This window comes from Enoplosus armatus, chromosome 20, assembly GCF_043641665.1.
Source record: "Enoplosus armatus isolate fEnoArm2 chromosome 20, fEnoArm2.hap1, whole genome shotgun sequence".
Lineage (NCBI taxonomy): Eukaryota > Metazoa > Chordata > Actinopteri > Centrarchiformes > Enoplosidae > Enoplosus > Enoplosus armatus.
The window spans coordinates 8,148,242-8,170,193 of NC_092199.1; the positions used below are offsets into that span (position 1 = coordinate 8,148,242).

Here is a 21,952-nt window from a genome sequence, read left to right on the forward strand (position 1 = left end):
TATTGTTGTCCCATTTGTTTTTGTTTTTTACTTTCATGGGTATTTACCAGGTAAAAACTTGAGATAATATTTTAGCTTATCAAGTCAAGATTTTAGAGGGTGAAATCTCAAGTAAAATCAAGTCTCAGAGCAGTCAAGTCCAAGTCAAGCTTCCCTTTTCACTTCTTTTTATTTTAAAATAACTTTTCTGCAGAGAAAACAGCTGCCTGGATTACCACAAATTCAAAATCTATCTCTCCTTCTGTGACACCCGTCAGGCTAGTAAATGTTTCAAATTAAAAGGAGAACAATCAAAGTACATGGTCAATCATAATTTATTCTTATGCTAAAATGTACAGCATTTTAAGTAACTGACAAAAGGAGAAAAGTCATAAATACAAGAATGTCATTCTGTCCGATTTTTGTGCACATAGCCAGGTATTTCCCCCCTGTTCTTACCAGCAACTCTGTACAGGTACAAAGGCTACAAAAGAGCAATATAAACAAAAACACAAGTACAAGTTGCGTTTTACATGCAATCCATTAGCTTAGTTTGGTCTATTCACAGGCTCTATTCTTCTACACTTCGGTAAAATATAAATCCAACATTTTATAAAGATAGAAAACAAATCTACAGATGGAATGAAAACGTAGCTTTAAAGGCATTATGTAAAATATCAACTTTGGACTAAATTTATATTTTCTTTATTGTTATTCATTGTTATAATCATTTAGTTCTTTTAAATTCTGCCACACTTCTGGACACTTTGAAATGTTTTAGAATTTTTCAGGGTACAAACACTGAGATATGCTTTGTTATTTTGACAGAAATCAGTCTGCTTTATTAAACAGAAAGCTGCCTCAAGGAGATCTGTTACAAAAGACTTCAGAATTATACATACATAGCAATAAAACCTCTCAAACCGAACAGAAAACAGGACTAAGTTTACATTTTTTTACATTATTAGAATTAACAAAATATAGTTTCATCTTTCTCCCTGTGGAGGGAAACCTAATAAAGGCCAGATATCTTTAAAATGGCTTGCTATTAAGCACAACACTTGTACAGTACTACTCAATGCACTGTCACTAACAGAGACTGAAGCATGCTAGTTGTCACTTTACAAAATAAGTACAATAATTTAAATATACAAAGGCATGAGTATAGTACAAACTAATTGTCAGCACTGTTAGACAGGTACACTGAACAGGTTCAAACAGCCACTAACTCCACTTGTAGCAGGCACATTAAATGGCTTCATTTGAGGCTGCTACACGACTGCAAGACCACTGATGAAATCTCTACCTCTGAGCTCTGAACCCGCCTGCTCTAAAGACACATCAGAGACACTAACACTAATTAAATAGATTTTCATCGTAATGATGTAAGGCTTCCCATCTGGAGAAACAAAAATACTTTTTAACATTAGCTTCAAAGTTTACTCATTGATGAAAATGTTTGCATTCTTTCCAAGTGCTGCTGCTGGTTTTTAAGTAATAAACAAATAACAAAAAGACACCAAAAAAAGAAAAAAAAAAGGCCAGATCAGTGCATCTTTAAACAGCAAAATGCACGTGAGAAGAGACAGCTCAGTCCTGCGGAGAGTTACCGCCTGATGAAAGGCCCTTTCAGGGACTGCTTGGACATGCCTGTGTTCATGTAACCATGGTGACCAGCTGGAGTGTACACCATGTTGCCATGTGGTGGAGCCTGCATGGGCTGCTGGGGGTATGGCTGTGTTCCCATCATGCCCATCTGCATAGAGTACTGGGGTGACTGGTTCATGTAGGCATGGTTGCCATGGTAGCCACTGTTCATCATGGGCTGGCTCATGCTGTAACCATTCATGGCGTTGAGGGAGGGCATGTTCATGGAGTTGACATTGTAGGCTGGTGCCGGCATGATGTTCACGCTCATGTTCATGCGCGGCATGGCGGCCAGCGTCCTGGATGGCGCCTGCATGGCCACAGTCTGCGACGGCCGGGCGTACATCTGCTGCTGGTGGTGCGACAGCGGGGCCGACTTGGAGCGTGCCGAGATGTGACTTTTGGAGGCCATTTGGGGCTGGATCCGCTGCGAGGGCGGGATGCCCATGTTACGCTGTAGCATCATGGGTGGCGGGGAGCTGAGATTCGGGGGCGGGGTCATGGTGGCCTGCACCTGTGGGTTGGGGACTCGATGCGGGGTCTGGGACAAGGAGACCAGGCTGGAGTGCTGAGAGGACAGCGAAGGGGTGTTTGCATAAGATGTGATGGGGTGTGAGGCCGAGTGGTTGAAAGGCAGCGAGTGAGGGTGGTCTATGAACGTGTTGGTGAACTGCTGCAGTTTGGCCAGACTGAGGCCAGACGACTGAGAGTAGTGCCCGCTGCCATATTCCCCCTGGTGGTTGATCCTTTCATAGAGGGCGAAGTTTGGGTTGCCAGATTCAGGAATGTCTGCCAGCTGCATGGTGGTGGTAAAGTTGGTGGGTATGGCACACTGTGCCATGGGCTGCTGCTGGCTGTGCTGACTGTGTTGATTGTGAAGGCTATGCTGAGCGTGCTGATTGTGCTGGCTGAGCTGATTGTGCTGCAGGTGGTGATTGTGGTGGTGACTATGCTGGTTGTGGGCATTGTGTTGACTGTGCTGGCTTAGCTGATTGTGTGGGCCGTGCTGATTGTGTTGGCTGTGTTGATTGTGTGGGCCGTGCCTGCTGTGGGAATTGTGTTGACTGTGTTGGCTGTGCTGGCTGCGCTGGCTGTGTTGACTGTGCTGGCTGTGCTGGCTGTTGCTGGGAGGCCTCTCCACCACCACGCAGCCCTGTGGCGACTTGACGTTGCAGTGCGGCGGCGAGCTCAGGCTGTTCTGCTGAATCATGCCGCAGCTGCCGGGGTTGACGGCAGCCATTTGCTGGCTCACGGCACAGCTGCTCTGGGCCAGGCCACTGGGGGGGATGCTGCCATAGGAGCAGCTGTTCTGGGAGGGGCCCGCCCCACAGATGCTGCCCCCCATGGTGGAATCATAGCTGCTGGGGTTCTCGTAGTTCTCGGTGGTGCTCTCGATGCTGCCCAGATCGCTGAAGCCGCTGTCCACCACCTGCTGCGAGTGATCCGACACCGACGGCACATCCATCATGGGGCTTGTCTCCATGTTGTGGAGCGAGGGCACTGAGATGGCACTGTGGTCAGGGCTGATCTGAGTGTAGCCGCTCTCCAGGATGGAGACCGCCGGGCTGTTAACAGAGCGTACCGACTGGCTGGGATGGGATTGCGCCGAGGAAAGGGGACTGCTGTGGTCCGACTGGGGGCAGTCATCCAGCGAGGTGAGCTGGGGGCTCTGGGCCACGTGAGTGTAGGTCTGCAGGGTCCTGCAGGGCTCCTGACTCTCCACACACTCCTGGAAAACATTCTCCCGCTCAGTCTCCTGCGTCAGGGACTGAACAGCTTGAGCTGTCTCTGAGTCAATCTCTGTGCAGATTGGGGGATCCTCCCTCAGCACGGGACTGAGTGTTTGCCTCTCTGCAGGCGGAGGAGGTGGGTGATCCGGACAAGGACTGGGCGTGCTCTCTTCCTCTGACTCAGAGTCTACAGGGTTATCAGAGTCTACAGCTGCTACCGAAGCGACTGCTACAGCTTCAGGTGGTGGTGTTGCTACTGTCGTTTCTGTCACGGCCTCTTGGATGCTTTCTGCAGCGGTAGCTGGTTCCTCTTCACTACACGGTACTGTAGAAACCTGCTGACTCAGCTCAGAGTCATTGTCTTCTTTTGGATCTAAAAAAGGTGGGGCGCACTCGGGTATTTCTTTCGAACTCTGTTCCAACTCGGCTTTGCTGCTCTCAGGTTCTGCTGTCTTGCTGTGACTGTCATCTTCATCATCTGCATCCTGATCCTCTATTTGAGTTCTCTGCCTGTCCTCTTCCTCATCTTCCTCATTGTCATTTTCCAGTGATACAGCACCCACTGTGCTGTGTTCCACATCTTTGGCTGGGGAGTCCTGCCGGTGTTCACTCTCTTGCTGGTAATCTTCAGGTGGTGCTGGGGAATCACATCTTTCCTCAGGCCTTGGGGACATGGCGCCAGGAGAGGCGGCAGGTGAGCAGACCGGAGAAGCCACGGGCGATCCTTCAGGGGAGCTCGACTTCTGGGAACCATGGTCAGCAGGACTTGGGGGCTCAGAAGGAAGCCTCTCTAGCGTTATATCTGGACTAGCCGAGCCTCTGCCTGCTTTGCTGCCCTCATCTGCGCTGACAATATCGTGGTCTGGTTCCCCTTTCGCTTCCTCAGTCTGAATATGGTGCTGCTCTGCCTCCATTGGGGTTTCAGGGGGTGTGTAGAGATTGAGCTTGAAGCCCATCTTTCGTTCATTCTTTAGCCTCCATTTAGGAGGGCCACGTTTCACTCCTTTCGGCCAGCCTTTCTTTCGTTTCACCGGACGGGGTCTGCTGGGTCTCTTAGAGAGGACGTCAGCTCCTGCAGATAACAAAAAACAAAACCTTTAATGTTTTGCCTGAGAGATAGAATAATCTGCTATAAAACATTTTTAGGAGAAATCATTTAGTACACCGTTTTACAACAGTCAAGATGCAAATACCTTCATTCCAGTGTTCACGATTGTCTTTCTGTGCATTTTTCTCCAGCCTCGGGCGTCCTCTCCGGCGCTTCATTGGTGTAATCGGTGTCTTGTCCTCCTGTTCTTCCTCCTCCTCCTCCTCTTCTTCCTCCATCTCGCCCACTCTGCAGGTGCGCTCCAGCAGGGGCATAGGACGCTCATCCTCTGAGTTATCGAACGGCTCGTTCAGCACCTCTGTTGTCTCAGAGATGGTTTCCGTTGTTACACTGCTGTTTATTCTCTTTCTCTTACGCCCTCTCTTCTTGAGCACAATGGTTCTCTGAAACATAAATGAAGAACCAATGAAAAGAGAATAAAACCTCCATCAGAGTCGAGCTGTAAAGACTGAAAACTAGGGCACTAGGTGGATGACCTCCATGAGGTTATAGCAAAAATTCATTCAGGCTTTTGTGCTAAATGTAAAATGTTAAAACCACACTGTGAGACTAAATGTTTGAGCAATGCAGCCTGGTGTGGAAAACCACAAATGAGACAGGCAGAGTAAGCAGAAACCACAGTCTATATTTTACATTCTCCAGTTGTTTCCCATCGGCTGCCTCCGACTCAACCGCTCTCCTCTCTGAAATCCTTCACAAGAAGAATGTGAAATCAATACTGTAACTAATGCACTAAATAAACTCCAGGAGCCAGTGTCGTTCTTTTCTGGTTTCCATACTGTTTTTGTTGAAAAGGTCTCGCTGACATCATGCACCCAGCTGTAATATTATCTCCAGCACAAGGGGGCAGTGCCATATAGACAGAACAGATGTGAGAAGCACAGAGGAGGGCAGTAAATTAACCATGACCATTGACAATAGTACAAGGTTTAGCCTGCACAGTCTCGACACCAGCAGTGAAAACACAATCTATTATCTACAGCTGCAGGCACACAGGGAGGCTCCAGAAGACAGGAGGAAACCACTGAACCCTCCACTGAATTCATGAATATTTATCAAACCTTTCCATCTCACTAGAGTACACAACATAGTCCCTAATGAAGGAAAATATCTAATGATATACATTCAGTTCCACTTTGTCCTAGAATAAAACTCTAGATAATCAATGAGATAATCCCACTAGGGAAAATAGCTGACTTGTGGTTATGCAAAAGAGGCATGATTCACATCAACAAACAATAAAAGTCACCTTTCTCTTGGCTGCAAGCATCGCATGGGCTTTTGTTAGGATGGGTGGTGAGCCATCTGAGCCATCGGAGTCATCATCGTCGTCGTCATCAGCTTCGTCATCACTCACTTCCCCTGACTGCTGGATGCGCCTGGTCCAGGATTGTGCAGGGCGGCGTTCGTAGGTCCTGTAGGGAATCTTACAGTGGACCTTCGTGAGAGGTTGCCGACTACCGTGAGTCATCATGTAGCCCTCTCTCTCCTCCTTCTCCCAGCAACTGGCCTGCTCCTTCAGCCGCTCAGCCTGGTAATTAAACAGACAAGACGCATTATCTCTAGGAAAGGCGCACGCACAGCTCCAACATCTAAGCAATGAGGCTAATGGGAAAACAAGAGATTGGAATTAACATCATGACAAATGAATCACTGCAGGTTTCTCCTGATAATAAGAACAGCGTCCTGATTGGATGTCTGCCCGTCATGGAGGAAACATTTCTGTTAAGCAACCGTGGAAAGATTGCATTTCATGGAATATTCAGCACTATCAATTATGAAGTGAACTGATTTAGGGCAATTTTGCACAACATTAGATGCCTGCTGACAGTGAGAATGCTTTCCCCATTAACGGCCTCTATTTGAACTCCGCAGCTAATCAAACAGACATCCACTAACAGCCCTGTAGGCAAGTGTAAACAAATAACTAGTGTCTCTTGATTGAACAAGGGAACCTACATCCATCTCTGCCTCCCTCTCCTCCTCAGACAGGACGGCGTTGAGGGTGGTGGAAGGTGTCCAGCGCAGGGCGTCGGGGTCCACTTCATTCCGATGCGGGTTAGCCCTCAGGCTCTCCTTGTGCCTCTGAATCAATCGCTCTCTTCTGATCAACACAATCCTAGGTCACAGTGAGAAAAGCCCGTGAGTTCATGTCCACAAAAGAGTGAAGCACTAGCCAGGCTAGACAGAAGGTAGACAGAGGGTGACGTGTGGTTAAATACGAGCACAAAGATGAGCTCTTTGGGACAGCAGGTGCACCTTGTCCTTGGGGGTGCTTAACCTGACTTACTTCTGTCAATATTCAGCGGCATTAATGGAGACGCTGTTAAAAATACCCCGCTGGCCTGGATAAGTCAGACAGCATACAGAAGCGGCAGCAAAGGCTGAAGGAGACTGCGGCTCGGAAACTGACCTGCCATCCTGTCTGTCAATCATGCCGAGCTGCTGGAGAGTAGCGGCGATGTCATGTGGACACATCCCAGTGGCCCTGCTTATTCCTTTAACACTGATGTGTTTATCTGGGTGCTTATAAAGGTACTCCAGTATGACACTTTTCCAATATGCCAGGTAGGATAAGCGACCCAGATCTGACAGCGGCTTCTCCGGGGAGCCGGCTTGTCCTTCTTGCCTGGTGAGAAGGTAACCTAAAAAGACAAGATTCAAACAAAAACAAAATGCTTTAGTCAAGCTAGAGGCTGCTGTTATTTCAGATTGCAATTCAGACCCTACATCCCCTCCCGTATGGATTACATATTAATGTAAGGATGTGACACCGGACCATGGTCGGGATTTCACCTTCAAATAGTATAAAGGGAGGCGAGGCAATCAGTTTTCCTCTCCTTCAACCTCTGTCAGAAGCTATGATACATGCTGGCAAGGGCAACAAAGGAGGTTGAAAGAGGGGAGTAAAGAGGAAACAAAGCGACAGAGCGAAACAGAGAAGCAGCTGGATGTCATTGCTCACAAGAGACTGCACTTAGGAGAGATAACGAACAAGAAAAAAAACCTAATACTAATATGTATCTGTGTGTAATTAGCTTTATAGCGGCCCTGTCAAGGGTCATCCATTATGAGCGGCATGAAATTAATTAATGCCTTTTAATGTGCACCCACTACCGAGAACCAAACAAGCAAATCTAATCACCAAACAGTGAACACATAATATTCCAGTAATCATGACAATATTCATTACTAAAGCTAAGAAGAGGAGCCTGTGATAACAAACACTTAGCGATGAATATTCAAATAAATTAATCGAAAAAAAGTCATATTTAATTTCGTGACATTTTACAAGTATGTTATCATTAATAAACCAATACAAAAGAGCTACTCCGCGTCCTTTGAATTATGATTTGAAAGAGAACATTTTTCACACAGGCACCCACTAATGCTCTGCTCTCAGAGCTACCTGAGACAAAGTGTTCCTCTAATACAATCCAATATAACAGAAAATCTTAATCTAAACAACTTCCAGCTCCAAAGCTACATTTTCCAATAAAGCCTTCAAAGAGCTCAGAACTCAGCTGTGTTCAATCTCCCTTAATCCCTGTCTTTGTTATCAGCACACTCTCAATATCACAGATCCTCTTGCATCTCTGTGTCTCAATGGCTCCCAAAGTGAACAGGAAATCAAATGCTCCATTACCGCCCGCCCACGCGGCACTCGCTCCTTTTCCTTCTCTTCATCACACACAAACTCTGTGAAGAGACAACTCTTGAAAACAATAAAATGCCTATAATGACAAAAAACTGCCTGCCTGAACACAGAAATCCACTCAAGGCAGCAACTGTTTTCATAAGTGGACCACAAGGCTTTAAATATTGTATGTGTTGAATTTACTGTACTAAAACATAAAAGCAGCCTCGACACCTCATCACAAGTCAAGGAGAGAGAAATGGGGGCATTTTCTATCAAAAAAGCTCTTCAGGCAATGATTAGGTGAAATACTATTGGGCATCAAATAATGTATGCAGCCAGAATGTAATGTTTCTCACTCCTAATCTTCTGTGATTGCCTAAGCACTATACATGAATGCTCTTGATTAGGCTACTTCAAAGCCTTAACCAAATAACAGCACCTTGCCACAAGCTACAAATCCACCCCTTAATCTGAAAGTGTTTGTTAGGACCAATGAAAGAAAAAAAAAAAACTCAGTTCAGTGGTCTAAAAAAGCATTAAGGAACTTACTGAAATCAATAAGGAACCTTCCAAATCCTTGCCTTTGGTACTGAGGCATGATCATTATGCAGGAGACATTGTACTTCTGCTGGCAAAGCTTTTCCTGAGGGAAGGAGAAACAGATCAAGTATGTCAGAGCTCTGCTGAAGCTGGCAATTTACTGCACCTGCCATTGTCCTTGTCTGAAGCTGTGCACGTGCGCATGCACGCCACACACACAGGGTGATGAGCTTTCACTAAAAAGTATCACTCTGTTCTGTATTATGGCTACAACAAATGACAATTTTGTCTTTTTGTCGGTTAATCTGTCATAACTTTTTTTTTTAATGCCAGATAACAGTGAAAAATGCATTTGCCAGACCCCAAAATCTCATCTTCAAATGGCTTTTTGAAGTCCAAAACCTAAGGATAATCAATTTACAATGATGTAAAACAGACAAAAGCAGAAAAGTCTCACTCTTTAGAGGCTGGAACCAATGAATGTTTGGCATTTTTGCTTGACTAATCGATCCCATCATTTTATGTTACAAAAATGGACAAATTACAGCAAAGTCTTACTGTATCAGTATCACCATAAAAAAAAAATGATGTGCGGTATTCCTTCATTTCCCATATAATCACTCTGTAATTCTTACCTTGGAGAAATAACCCACAAGATGACAGCCTTTCTCATCATTCTTTGTAAGTATGTAGAAGAGGAAAGGCTCCACATCATAATACAAGGTCTTGTGATCCAGGAAAAGCTTGGCTAACAGGCAGAGGTTTTGGCAGAATAGTTTGCTGACATTTCCATCAACCTAAACACGGAATAAAAAGAGCAAGAGGACACTGTTCAAACAGTTCCCATTTTACCCTCCTCCTCCCAGAACCCATTCAGTGGAATCTCATGCAGCATACAGTTATTGCTTTATTGCTGTAAAGGGAAGCTGACCTCAAATACGGAAAGGTCGTCCTTTCTGTAGATTTCATTGGCTGGCGGGTGGAACCAGCCACACTTCTTTGTGTGTCTCTGGAGAATGTTTTTGCTTCTCATGTACTTCAGACAGAACTCGCACAGATAAAGCTTTTGTAATCTGACGAAGACAAAAAGGAGAGCTGCGGTTTGTGCTTCAGTGTGAGAGGGTTTTTAAAAGGACATTGAAATAAAATGCAACTCAAGTAACAAAGAAATTGGCATTATCAGTCGCGTAAAAGCAACATTACCTTGAATATTCAGGTGGGTAAGGCGACGAGTACCAGGTTTGAATCTCATACTTCCCAAATTCAATGACGGCAGGGCATCGCATGGAGTCTGTGCTCATCAGAGATCCAGTTCTCTGTGAAAAGATTTAATAAAAGCAAATGGATAAATGTGGTGACCCAGAAAATTCAATCTTACAGCGTCTCTAATAACCAGTCCATAAAATGGTATTGAGACAAAAAGGATGACTGGGATAATATTTGGGAAAGCCAAAGGCCGGCTACATCACGCGGAGATGGCTGAAGGTAAACCTTACAAACATAGGACGACTGGACTGCAATTCTCAATTAAATAAATTTTGTCTTTACTTAACTTTATCTCAAGAATATGATTTGAACAATATGTAAAATACTGGAAAGATTTGAATATATATATGTGCCTACAAGATCCTGTACAAGTTTTGTGTTGCCCATGTTAACCTTGTTGTTTAAGTTGAAAATATCAATAAAAATAAAGTTGCAAAGCGCTCAGTTAAGCCTAAATTTCCAGTTGATGTTTAAGCTGTTTAGGCCCTTTCCCCCGGTTTTCTCACCTGCACAGCGAGTTCCTGGACATGCGTGAAAGTCTCAATGTCCTCCTCTGTGACGTGGTCTCTGGACATGGCCGCAAAGTCGGCTTGGGCCTCCTGCTTCACACGCAGCTCCCCGTTGTGGCCTGTTACAGGCACAATAACACGACATCAACACGTCAGATAGCACATCAACACCGGCCTGTTTGAAGCATCCGTGGCTGAATAATCTCATAAATGCATTCTATGCAAATGTGCTTATACTGTGAGTACTGCTGCTGAGCCTGTTTGAGGCCGTGTCTCGGAGGAATTTCATAATGTATCATCTTTGCATGTTTATATGAAAATCCCTAATGTAATGAAGTGAAACTAAATCACTCTAATTGCGTAACCGCTTTCATGTGCTTAGTCATCCACCAAGACAGTTTCCCATGAATGAAGAAGCAGATGCAGTGAAGGGAGCGAGTGTCGACATGAAAAGCAACTGATGTTGGAAAGCAGGCAGTAATTTTATGAAAGACATCAACAGCATGACTTAACCACCAAAACAAAAACCCATTACAAGTGGACATGATGCGTCATTAACATATTTATGGATATATACTGTTGGGCTAAGTAGTGTTTGTGCAGTATATTGTTTAGAACTGCTTGTAACATATATCCATTTGTTTTTCCTACGTGTTATTTTTCAAACTGTGCCTTCGCTCCTGCACTTCTGGCTATAATCATCACGTCAGCTATGAGTCAACTTGGGTGGGTGAATCACTGGGTTGTATGTGTCTAATGACCGCTGGAAGTGAGGTTGAGTGGAGACAGAGATTTCAAGAGTGAGGGTGGGATGAGGAAGAGCGCTGATGTGACTACAGCCTCGACTAGGTAGTGATCACAATGTGCGCACTACTGCAGAGGGTCAAGGACAGAGCAAGGAGTAACATGAGGGAGTTAGTGGGCCATGCACTATGACAAAAGCCAACGGGCGAGAGGATGGAAGCCACGTAAACTCCGCAGCCAAAAAGTCAAAACGCAACGAAACTGGGTTAAGAAACTAAAAGAATTCAAATTAGGCAGAAGATTAGTAGTCTGTTAGAATGTTGAGCGTGTCTTCTCAAAGAAAAGATTAGCTCTAGTCTGGAAAAAAATAACTGCGAGTGTCAAGCTTTAAAAAAATAAAGAAGAAGCTTAAAGGTGTGGAGACGCAGGTCTTGGCTGGAGTTTCGAGCCTTGCTTACCATGATTATTCTCAGGCTTAATTCTTCCGTCTGTCAAGTCTCCCTTTCCTGGTGAGGGGGCTCCCTTCTGAGGGCCCACTTTATACCTCAGCCTGCCTAGTGTCCTGTGCTTTTTAAGGAAGGGGTTACGCTTGAAATGACTGACCATCTTAAACGGGTGTCCTCTGGGTCGGGCCGGCCCAGCAGATGTGGAGTGTAACCTATTTTTACTAAACTCATTCTTTCCAAGGCGCTGGGGCCCCGTTTTGGACGCATGGGGTGAATCCTGCTTATGGTGCATGCGCTTAGGCGGCGCGTAGCAAGGTAGTCTCTTTTTCCGCGACTGTCCCTGAGTAGTATAAATGTGAGAGAGTCCGTCAAACAGTCCCTTAAGTTGGCTGCTATTGCAGAGACTACTCAGGGAAGGAACACTAGACTGGCTGGAGGAGCTCTGGGGCGAGTTAGCAGAGGTGGAGCTGCTGGACACCTGCGAGGGGGGGCTAAGACCCGGCAACGTGGGAGCGGGAGGAAGTGCAGAAGACGAGGGGGTTATCTTTTGAGTGGCGTCAGCAGCAAAGGCAAACGGCTCTGGTGGCTTGGACAGTTTGGGTGGACCCCTGTCTCTACAGCTTAACTGTTTGGCGGGTGACTTTACGGCTACAGCTCGCGAGCGACGGCCCACGGGGGAAGGGGTAAAGAATTTGGAAAGCCCATCGATAAGCCCTTTGGTTTTCTTGTTAACGGTGAGTGTAGCTGGGGTGGAGGTGGGCGTGAGGGGGGGAGTGGTGGTGGGGGTGGAAGTGGTGAATTGGGTGGCGTCGACCGCACAACGGGGGTCTGCAACAGCCAATCTGTCTCTGGCGTCCTTCACAGATGCAGCATGACCAGATGAAGGTGTGGAACAGACGGTAATCTTTTGACCCCTACCAGGTGACCCCCTTCCTCCAAGTGCTACCATGGAGCCGTCACCACTGGTTACAGACCTGTGAAGACAAGAAAAACAAAGTCTAGTGTAGAAGGTCACACTGCCAGAAGTGGACTGTAACTAAGTGCATTTACTCAAATAAAGTACTTAAGTACAATTTTGAGCGACTTGTACTTAACTCGTATTAACTGTATTATAATACAACATTAAAGTACTGCTCACACATTCATGCATCAATTATATTAATCCAACAATGTATAATAAGATACTGCTCTGAATAATGAGCACTTTTACTTTTGATACTTTTATTACATTTTGCTGATCTTCGTCCACCACTGCACACTGCACACCACGGATTACTTATTGGTGCATATTGTGAGTATCAAGTGTTTTTTGTGAGCAGTCGACACATTTTGGCCCCAAAAAAAACTTAATTACAGCTCGGGTCTTATTTGAGTAGTTTTGACCATAATCTTTATCTGTTATGATAACATTGTACTCACCACAGTAATTGCTCTGATCTGGAAACATCGCACGCAACAGTGGTAGGTCAAAGTTGAACCAGGAACGTTCACTGTTACCATTTAACTTCCTTTCAGCAATGTTGCTATGTTCCCAGATCTTGGCAATTAACTTGGAATACAAGTTATTATTATCAATATGAATATCCCTTGAACAAAATGAAACTGCTAATATTTAGATTATAGCACCCTTACATTCTTTGTTTGAGCTTATTTCTGGGCCTTCCAATTGGCTTTGCATATCGACGTTTGATCTGATCGGCTTTCTTGTGCAGCAGTTTCTTCCCATTCTCCTTCGGCCTGCACACTTGGCAGATCCAGGTTCCTGGAGGCGGTCCAAACACAGAGAGTATCGTTTGGGTGGGTTCATCAATTCAGAGGACATACAGTACATTCATTTGAAACATTTCCTTTAATACCGAGAGCTGGCGAGGATCCCACCAGCTCACAATGACAATCAATTACTCAGCACAAAGCGAAAATCCATAAGAAAAACATTGGGTCAATTCTGTCCAGTGAAATAGACTTCATGTCAGCTTGTTGAGCAAAGCTATGTGACTTGTATGAATTGCCTGCCAAATGTCCTACTACAGTACGTGCGCCATCATTACAAGCCTCGCTGTAGGGTCAGTACTGTAATCCAGAGATAGCAAATCTCCCCGGGGATGCTGAAATAATTTGATATGCATGCAAAGCTCCTAATAAGCCACCGCTGCCTCTCTGTGCGCTGAGTGACAGCCCCAAACGGCCGTCTGTGAAGAAAAGGCTTTGAAATGACAGCAGAGTGGGAAACAGAGAAGCCAGACAGTGTAAACACCTCACCTTTTGGCATTCTTGAAAGCGGCGGGTCGCAGCATTCCATGTGAAAGCCCCGATCGCATGAATCGCAGAATAGCATCTCATCCTGAAAGGGAACAGCAGGTATGTGTGAGGGATGTCCCTGTTGCATACATGTAACAACCCCCTGTCATTTAAAGTCCTCTGGAAAAATAAGCCAAATTGTGCACAAGAGAGGCTTTACAAATCTGAGGGAAAACCAACAAATCCTAAGGGATGCACAAAATGAGATCTACCTCCAAGCCAACAACACTGAAAATGTTAAGATGCGTGCAACATTATACTTACAGCGTTTTTCCCCTGTATTCGACAGGAGCTGCAGGTTTTGCATTCAATACACTGCCATCGTAATCTCTTCACATTTGAGGTTAATTCAGGGGAAAACTTCAGACATGATGGATGCCCTTCAGAAGCAAAATGCATATTAGCACATTTTTACCAGCGTTGACTGTGTCACAGAGCTAGAGACCAAGCTTATTCACACAGTAAGGTTAAATATTAACAAATTACATCATCAAAAACAATGGTTGGCCTGTATGTCCGCAACACTCCCCCCTCCCTGCCACAAGTTGTGGCTAAAAACAGTATGATCAAACATCTGAGGCGCTAATTACAGATAATTTGATCTTAATGAGGCAGAAACAGTAGCAGCACTCATTCTAATGGAAGCCGATCCATGAAAGTCATGTAAAAGCTTGCCTTCTCCCTCACCCGGCTCCCTCTCATGGTTGTAAAACAGCTGTTTTACAGTGAGAGCACAATTTGTGTACACTACGAGCGGTTAATGAAAACCACCTCAACGCTACTTAGTCAAATTTGAGCTATAAAAATGTCACCAGGAGAACAATTCCTTATGGCATTTAAAATAATTGTTCAAACATAAATGACTCCTTGGCAGGGGTAATTTTATGGGGGGGTTAGCAGTTTTGTCTGGAACAAAAGAACAGTAAAGGAAATGCCACCAATCTGCAGTGGGAAAAGGGTTGATCTTTGATCCGCTGTTCCTGGTGCGCTCTATAAGAAGAATCTGAATTGAGTGAAAATTACTTGGGTGATTTCAGATTCTAACGGCCACTTATGGAGCATCTGCCCTTCTTGAGCCCACTGAGGGTTGCAAGCAATTTGGATCCCTTCAGCCACTCAATTTGAACATTGTTCTTCCATTAAATCCCTTAAAGGCAAGTGAAAAATGTGGAGCAAGAATGTGACATCTGCCTAACCGATGCAGAGATCTGCTGCTACCGGGGTAGCGTGATATGACAGTATACTGTAAATTGTATGATGATGGAAATTTGTCAACAACCACAGATTTTTCTATAACCTTTATACCAAGGTAGCTTTGATATCTCTGGCTGTATCAGGTGAATGCAGGCAATTTTGCACATCAATGAGCAGGAATGCTCTATGAAAATATTGGATTTGCAGGATTTTTGCATCAATGTGATAAAGTACAATGATTTTTCAGGTATTTCAGGCAAAAAACAGACATTTACATCTAGTTATATAAACATTTAGCCAACTGAATTTCCAGAAAATGCACTATATCATGCTGTAACTATGTAGCAATAAAGTAAGTACAAATATAACTTTGTTGTGACATAAAATGACCATGACAGATACCTTGATAGAAGATGTTATCCATGTCACCCACCCTGGTCTGAATGAACGACTCCAAGCTAATTTTAGTTAAAAACTGTCTGAAGCGTTTTGGTCATTCACGTTTTGATATTTTACATGGGATTTTGCATATATATATATATATATATATATATATATATATATATATATATACACACACACACACACATATATATGCCCTATTGTGATATATATCTAATAACTACTCTTCTAAATATTGTGATAATGATTTTAATCATGTCGCCCACCTCTGTTCCTCATATACATTCACACTGCTGCTTGTGAGCTTTTACCAACATACTAACAGTTTTGCCAGACTACAGTATGTTATAGCTCGTGAGAACATCCAAAAACCGAAGCGTTACACAAGGCGACTTACCACTGCTCCCACAGTCTGCACAGGACAGCAGCTCTTCTGGCCGCTTGTCCCGATTTGACTCTTTCGTTCCAAGACAGAAACTGCATATTGGGATGGGGTCGACCCGGAGCTGGGTGGGAACACAAACAGAGACAAACTGTTTAAAAAACAGACACGGGCACAGGCTGTGAATGAAGTGCTCAAAAAGTCTGTTTGCTTTCGGACATTTTATCTTGTCAGGCTTTTAGAGATCACTGCAGACATATTGTTGGTTAAAGCAAGCAATAAAACCAGTGTGAGCTTTAATGATGTAGCCACAAAAATATGAACTACAAGCATGAGCTCAGAGAATGAAAAAAGAGTTGACTTCTCACAGACTAGAAATGAATAATATATGAATCTCATCCTCGGAGATATGCTGCGTTTGCGATCCACCTCCTTTATCCATTACATCTGAATGGGTAAGTGATCTTAGTAATCATAGTTTAAGGGCTTAATCCAATTCTTAAAGCTTGCACTCCAGTCTGAAAGGATTAACCAGCATGTAATCAAATTACCTCAATAATAAAACATGCTCTCATTGTTGCCGCCATGATCCACTGTAAATGTTGCAAGTCTCAGAACAAACACTCATTTAAGGGCTTACAGTTAAGTTCAGAAAAAGTAAAATAGGAGCTCATGGTTTAAGAGGATTTCCCCATTGATCACTCAGAATGAAGAGAGGCTGACTTCACAGAGGAAACTGGGGGAAGACTTAGTGTCACCTCTTCATAGAACAGCCAGTCAAACTGTAACCAATCTTCGGCTGAAATCACAATCAGACTAAACTCAGACTGACGTAATATTGCTTTCATAAGGTGTCCCTTAAAATATGAGATCATATACACAAGCCTCCAGAGGAGAATCAAACAAACTGCTGCCTCCTTCCTTGCTTGAGAGGAAGTTCTTAACGGAAAATAACACTCACAGGGTGTGACCATAAATAACGCACCTCATCATCAGTTTACACACTAAGGCCTCGTCAATTGACTAGAGCTTTGAAGGGCACTCTTGGGATGCCCATAATTAGTTCCTGGTTTCTATGACGCAGATCAGCATCCTGAACTCAACAAAATTTGTGACCTCCAAATCTCTATTGGTCCTGACCTCCTCCTGAACTACTGCTGAATTACGTGAGATCTTGTTCTTTTTTCTTTTTTTCTTCATCCGTCAACAAACACAACACAGGAGCATCCTTTCAACCTGCCACACCATCCAAATGAACCCCAGGGGAAAATGCAGCAAGGATATAGCGGGGATTTGGTCATTGTTCCTGGCTGTTGTATCAATTAGTTGTTACGGTGAGGGGAAGCAGTTTACTGCCACATCAATGATTACTCTATTTTCCAACCTGCCAGGTCAATATTTGAAAGCAGGTACTGGCATTAGAAGCCGACTGCTGCTCACACAGCTGTGATTATGGACATAAAAACACTGAAATGCTACAGTGTGATGAGGCTACACCTGTAGGATATAACACTGTGGCTCAGAGGTAATCAGTTTTTCATATTGGCGCATGTTGAGGAAGAAAAATAACATACATGATGCTCAAATTTAAGTTGGTAATGTCTGCAACTGTAATGTCGTTGAATAGGCCTGGTTCTAAGTAATCCTCATAATCCAAATGCACATAACAAGTGCTGAAACAATTTGGCGGTCTACAAAAATGTTATTGCCAACAATTTTGAGTATTGATTGATTGTTTAGGTCATTTATAAAGCTAAACATTCTCCGGTTTCTGATTTCTGATTTTTTCATCATTGTAAATTTAATATCTTTGGGTTTTAGACGGACAACAGAACCAAATTGAAGATGAGACCTATGGTTCTTAGAACTTACTATTTTCAGATATTAAATAGACTAAACAAATAATTGAAAAGATCAATAAATCAATAATGAAAACAATAGTTAGTTGCAGCCCTTCATATAAGCCCAATGTTTTGTTAACTGGACGGCTCAAAGTCTGTCAATTTAGGGCTCATCAAAGTTCAAATCACATTCGCTCAGAGCAGAGATAAATGGAGAAATGTTTTTGTCCTTGATCACAAGCCATTCTACGTTATTACTACTAAAAGATGCAGCCAAAGGCATTTGAAAACAAGGCCTCAGTGCTGTGATTACTCAAGAGTTATTACTTCTTGTTCATGTATAAAAAGTGCATGTGTGTCATTTTTATTATGTTGCCTGCAGAGGCAAACTGAAATCACTGAGTTAACTATTTTCTTGAGCCTTAAAACTCTGATTTTGGGCAAACAAACATCATAAATATGATTTCTACAAGAGAATTACAGATACAAGCAAGAAAATTAATGTAAAGAGCTTGAGATTAATAAGACATCAGTGCTAATATGCAGCCAGTGCATACTGCTGATGAAATGCTCAGAGCTGATAGCTAAAGTATTTTTTTTAATAAGTCTTCACTTCATAACATAGTCTCCACTGACTGAGCTATGAAGTCTAATCCAGGAACTGGAGAATTAATTTCCATCAGGAATATTCTCAGGCCTGGTGATTAAAACCAATAGCAATTTGCAATCTGCACAGCACAAAAATGCGAAAATAGGGAAACAAACACAGCTGAAGAGATGCTGATGATTTACTTGGGGATTCTAAATTAAGTACATTACAGGAAATTATGCTGCTTCAAAAGAGCAGGCTGTCCTGAGTGAGGGGGTGGGGTCCTATTAGAAAACTGCTGGTAGAGAGAGAGAGAGAGAGAGAGAGAGAGAGAGAGAGAGAGAGAGAGCGCTCAAGTGGTTGCATAACACAGCAGGAAAAAAACTCTCATTCCTTGCCTTTGTTCCTGCCAGAGTCTCTTCAGAATCTAATAAACTCTAAACCAAGACTGCTCTTTTTTGCCTCAAAGTATCTCTTATTCTCAACACACACACTCGTGCTTCAACAACTGAACAGGCAGAGCCATCTCATCCTTTGAAGTGAACGGTAAACCTGGATGGGCTAGGTGATGTCATCAGGCCGGGAGCAATAGGTTGAAATGTTCCAAATGGAAAACAGCAGGCCTTCCTCAGCTATGAGAACCATCACAGGACACTGTGTCTCTAAACAGTTCTCAGTTTCACTTTTGGCCTGACCACAGACACAGTCACAGTTGTGGCTGCAGTATCAAGGTGTCGCTTCCTGATTATTCACTGTGAAACTGGTGGGGAGCAGGGTGACATCTCTATAGCCTGATGCTGCTAGCCACTTCAGCTGCATAACTTGTGCATAAACTATTAGACCGCACTTCATCTTGATGAGCCTCAACACACGATCTGCAAGAAGCCTTCACAACAAACTATGTAGATGACTGTACACTGCACACAGGGCCACAAAATGAAAACTATTTTCCATGAAACACCCTCCTGCGCTTGACAGTGTTTTACAATTGCAAAGCAAGTACAAAAATGTTCTCATTTTACAGACATTTGTTTACAGTGTGTGTTATAGCTAAGCACCAGTAATAGAGACACAATCTCTGCAAACTATAAACCACCCCTGAGGTGCCAAAAGCAGCAGAAACAATGCAACCTGGAAGTTTGTTTATATGGTTTTATTTCCTCTCTGGGGCATCTCAGTTAGCACAAAGGTCATAACAGCAGCATGTAGTCTGAGAATATTCTGTCCTACCACACATACTTCAGCTGCCCTTTCTCAGAACTATACGTGAAGACTAGTTTATGCTCATGCCCTTGTAACCAATAAAATATCTCAGATCTGTTCACTAATGCTTTGCTACTCACAAGACAACCAGCCACATCCCCTAAGGTCATTAGGCTAGAGTTACATAACCTGTGGGAAGCCTACAGCAGACTGCCTACCACACACTGTCAGCATGACTTTCTGATTATCCAAGCCCTCTTATTATGGAGACCCACAGCAACACAGCCCCAAAAGGACACACTCTAGATGGCGTTGTTTCTGACCTGCCAAGCCCAAAGATTAAGACCACAATCGTAAAATTCATATCAAGAAAATTCCCCTCAGTGGTGGCCCAAACTTTCACCCTTCCTCCTTGGTAATGATATCATGGAAATGCCACTGTTAAAAGTTCCAAAAAAGTCCTTAGTTCTTGGAAAATAAAGCTTTCTACATGTTAAAGCTGGGTAAGAAGGTTGAAGTCAATAGCACATTAATAAGAAGAATATTTTGGCAGGAATTTTACTATTGTGGTCATTGAGATGTCCCTTTAGGATGACAGCAGCATATGACGGACCAAAGTCCAGGGTAATAAGCATGAGGTGATCTAGTGAGAATGCAGAGGCCAAGTTGTGTGTACCTGATCTCGCTCATGGGGGAGGAGTGTCACTGATGACAGGACCAAGGGGGAAGCACTTGGACACCTGGAGCCCCTTCCCTCCGCGCTGCCATGGCTGAGCTTATATCGCGGGCCATTTTTTAACAACCTGCAGTTGTTAACTGACCGCTTGGCCGCCAGCCGTAACCTCTGCCGGAAAGCAGGGTTATCAACAATGTTTGAGAGGTCATCCTGGTTCCTCAGATACCTCTCGATGTTCTTTAGTGAGGAGCCATGGGTATCATCCAGGCCCTCGATGGCCCTCTTAAGTATTTTATTCCAATCAATATGGCGCAGATCGCTTGAATTCCATATAGATTCCTTTGATGGCACAGACACATTTGCAGGCGGGATTGATCCAACTCTCCCGGGATTTCCTGGGTCCTTGTAGGAGGCGCTCCCCTTATTTGTAACCTTGAGAATAGAGCCATCATGAACACTTAATTCCAACTGCTCAAGGACGGTCTTCTTGTCCAGTCCATGCGATGTGGCCACCGCATGACAAATTCTCTCCTCGGAGGGCCTCTGCTTTTGCCTTTTGATTTTCTGTATTGCTTCAAGAATCCACTCCGTGTACAGAGGGTTTGCAAGTTTTACCATGGTTGAACAATTACACTCACAAAAATGAGATCCATACAGATTCCCCCTTTCTGCTGCTGAACACTGGGTACATCCACATCCTTAATAAGGTCAAAAACGTATGTTCCACGCCAGCATCCACATATTACTTCTCAATCCTGGGTATCTGACATTGAACTTGAGGAAAAGTTGTCACGAGTAAATTCCACAATGGTAGTTATCAGCTGACCTGGAGCTTTATTTTGATGCAATCCCAGATCAAATCTAAAGGGGAAAAAGAAATGGGTCACATACATTTGAAAATTACAAACTCTCCAGTAACTGCTAGTCATTCACATTATATAAACTAGCTTATAGCATACTGGATATGCAGGCTAAGCTAGGGGAATGCAGGACTTTTAAGATGTGTTAAAACATGAGAAACAGATGGATAAAAACAGATGCAGGAGCTGTCATGGTTGCTAAAGAAATGACTTAATCCATAGCCTGACACCATAATCCCCACACCACACCAAACCATGTCCATTTAAAAAGAGACTATTTTGTAAAAGTATAAGTTTTCACACTGTGACAGGTAGCTAGAAACTTCTACCGAGTTCTGGGAAAGTATAAATAGTCTCCTCGACAGATACATATTTTCGGTTTCAGATTCCTTTGCGACATGAAAAAAACCCTTACAAGTTAACATTTATTCCTGCAGCACGTAATTTCCTAAATGTCACCGTAACATTTCTTAGTCTAACTAACACACACGAACTGACTAAAAAGACAAAAAAGGAGATCATACGTAAAGTTTAACCATTAGTTGTCCGCACGCGACTTTTGACAGCTCGACGTCCGCAACGACAAACTGATCAGCGCGAGCGTTAGTGACAGATGTAGCTATAATCAATGCTCACTTCCTGACAGCTGCCGTTGGACGTTTGAGGCACGTCTGCAAATAACCACCGAGTCGTTTAACGAAGGAAGAAACCGGTAATAACTACGTAACAAACCTACAGTTGTGTTCCGCTGAGTTGAGCTGATAAATGACAGTGTTGCCAGCATTACTGATGTCACCTAAACAGTCGCCATTTTGTTACAATGTTGTAGTTTACATGAATCCGACATGACGCTGATTACAATCCAATGGAGTCTCATTAAACCTTACCTACACTAATG

The 21,952-nt window shown here is 43.7% G+C and overlaps 1 protein-coding gene across 1 annotated transcript; it reads right to left on the reverse strand.

Annotated features, from left to right (window-relative positions):
- Positions 1-296: 296 nt before the first annotated feature.
- On the reverse strand, positions 297-20,812 carry kat6b (K(lysine) acetyltransferase 6B). The gene is made up of 16 exons (XM_070926637.1): positions 20,195-20,812; positions 15,901-16,009; positions 14,172-14,287; positions 13,869-13,950; positions 13,242-13,371; positions 11,622-12,583; positions 10,417-10,538; positions 9,848-9,960; positions 9,576-9,717; positions 9,280-9,441; positions 8,654-8,747; positions 6,878-7,109; positions 6,424-6,583; positions 5,714-5,995; positions 4,550-4,847; positions 297-4,428 (listed from the first exon to the last, which is right to left on the reverse strand). Exons 1-16 carry the CDS (start codon positions 20,810-20,812, stop codon positions 1,586-1,588), a joined length of 6,465 nt encoding a protein of 2,154 aa, XP_070782738.1. The 3' UTR covers positions 297-1,585.
- Between the last annotated feature and the right edge of the window lie 1,140 nt (positions 20,813-21,952).

Coding starts and splice junctions, on each gene's coding strand:
- kat6b (XM_070926637.1), bottom strand. CDS start 20,812: ATGGTAAAACTTGCAAACCCTCTGTACACGGAGTGGATTCTTGAAGCA. Junction 8,748..9,279: donor TTGTGGGTTATTTCTCCAAG/GTAAGAATTACA, acceptor TCCTTCCCTCAG/GAAAAGCTTTGCCAGCAGAA. Junction 6,584..6,877: donor ATTGACAGACAGGATGGCAG/GTCAGTTTCCGA, acceptor ACTGTGACCTAG/GATTGTGTTGATCAGAAGAG.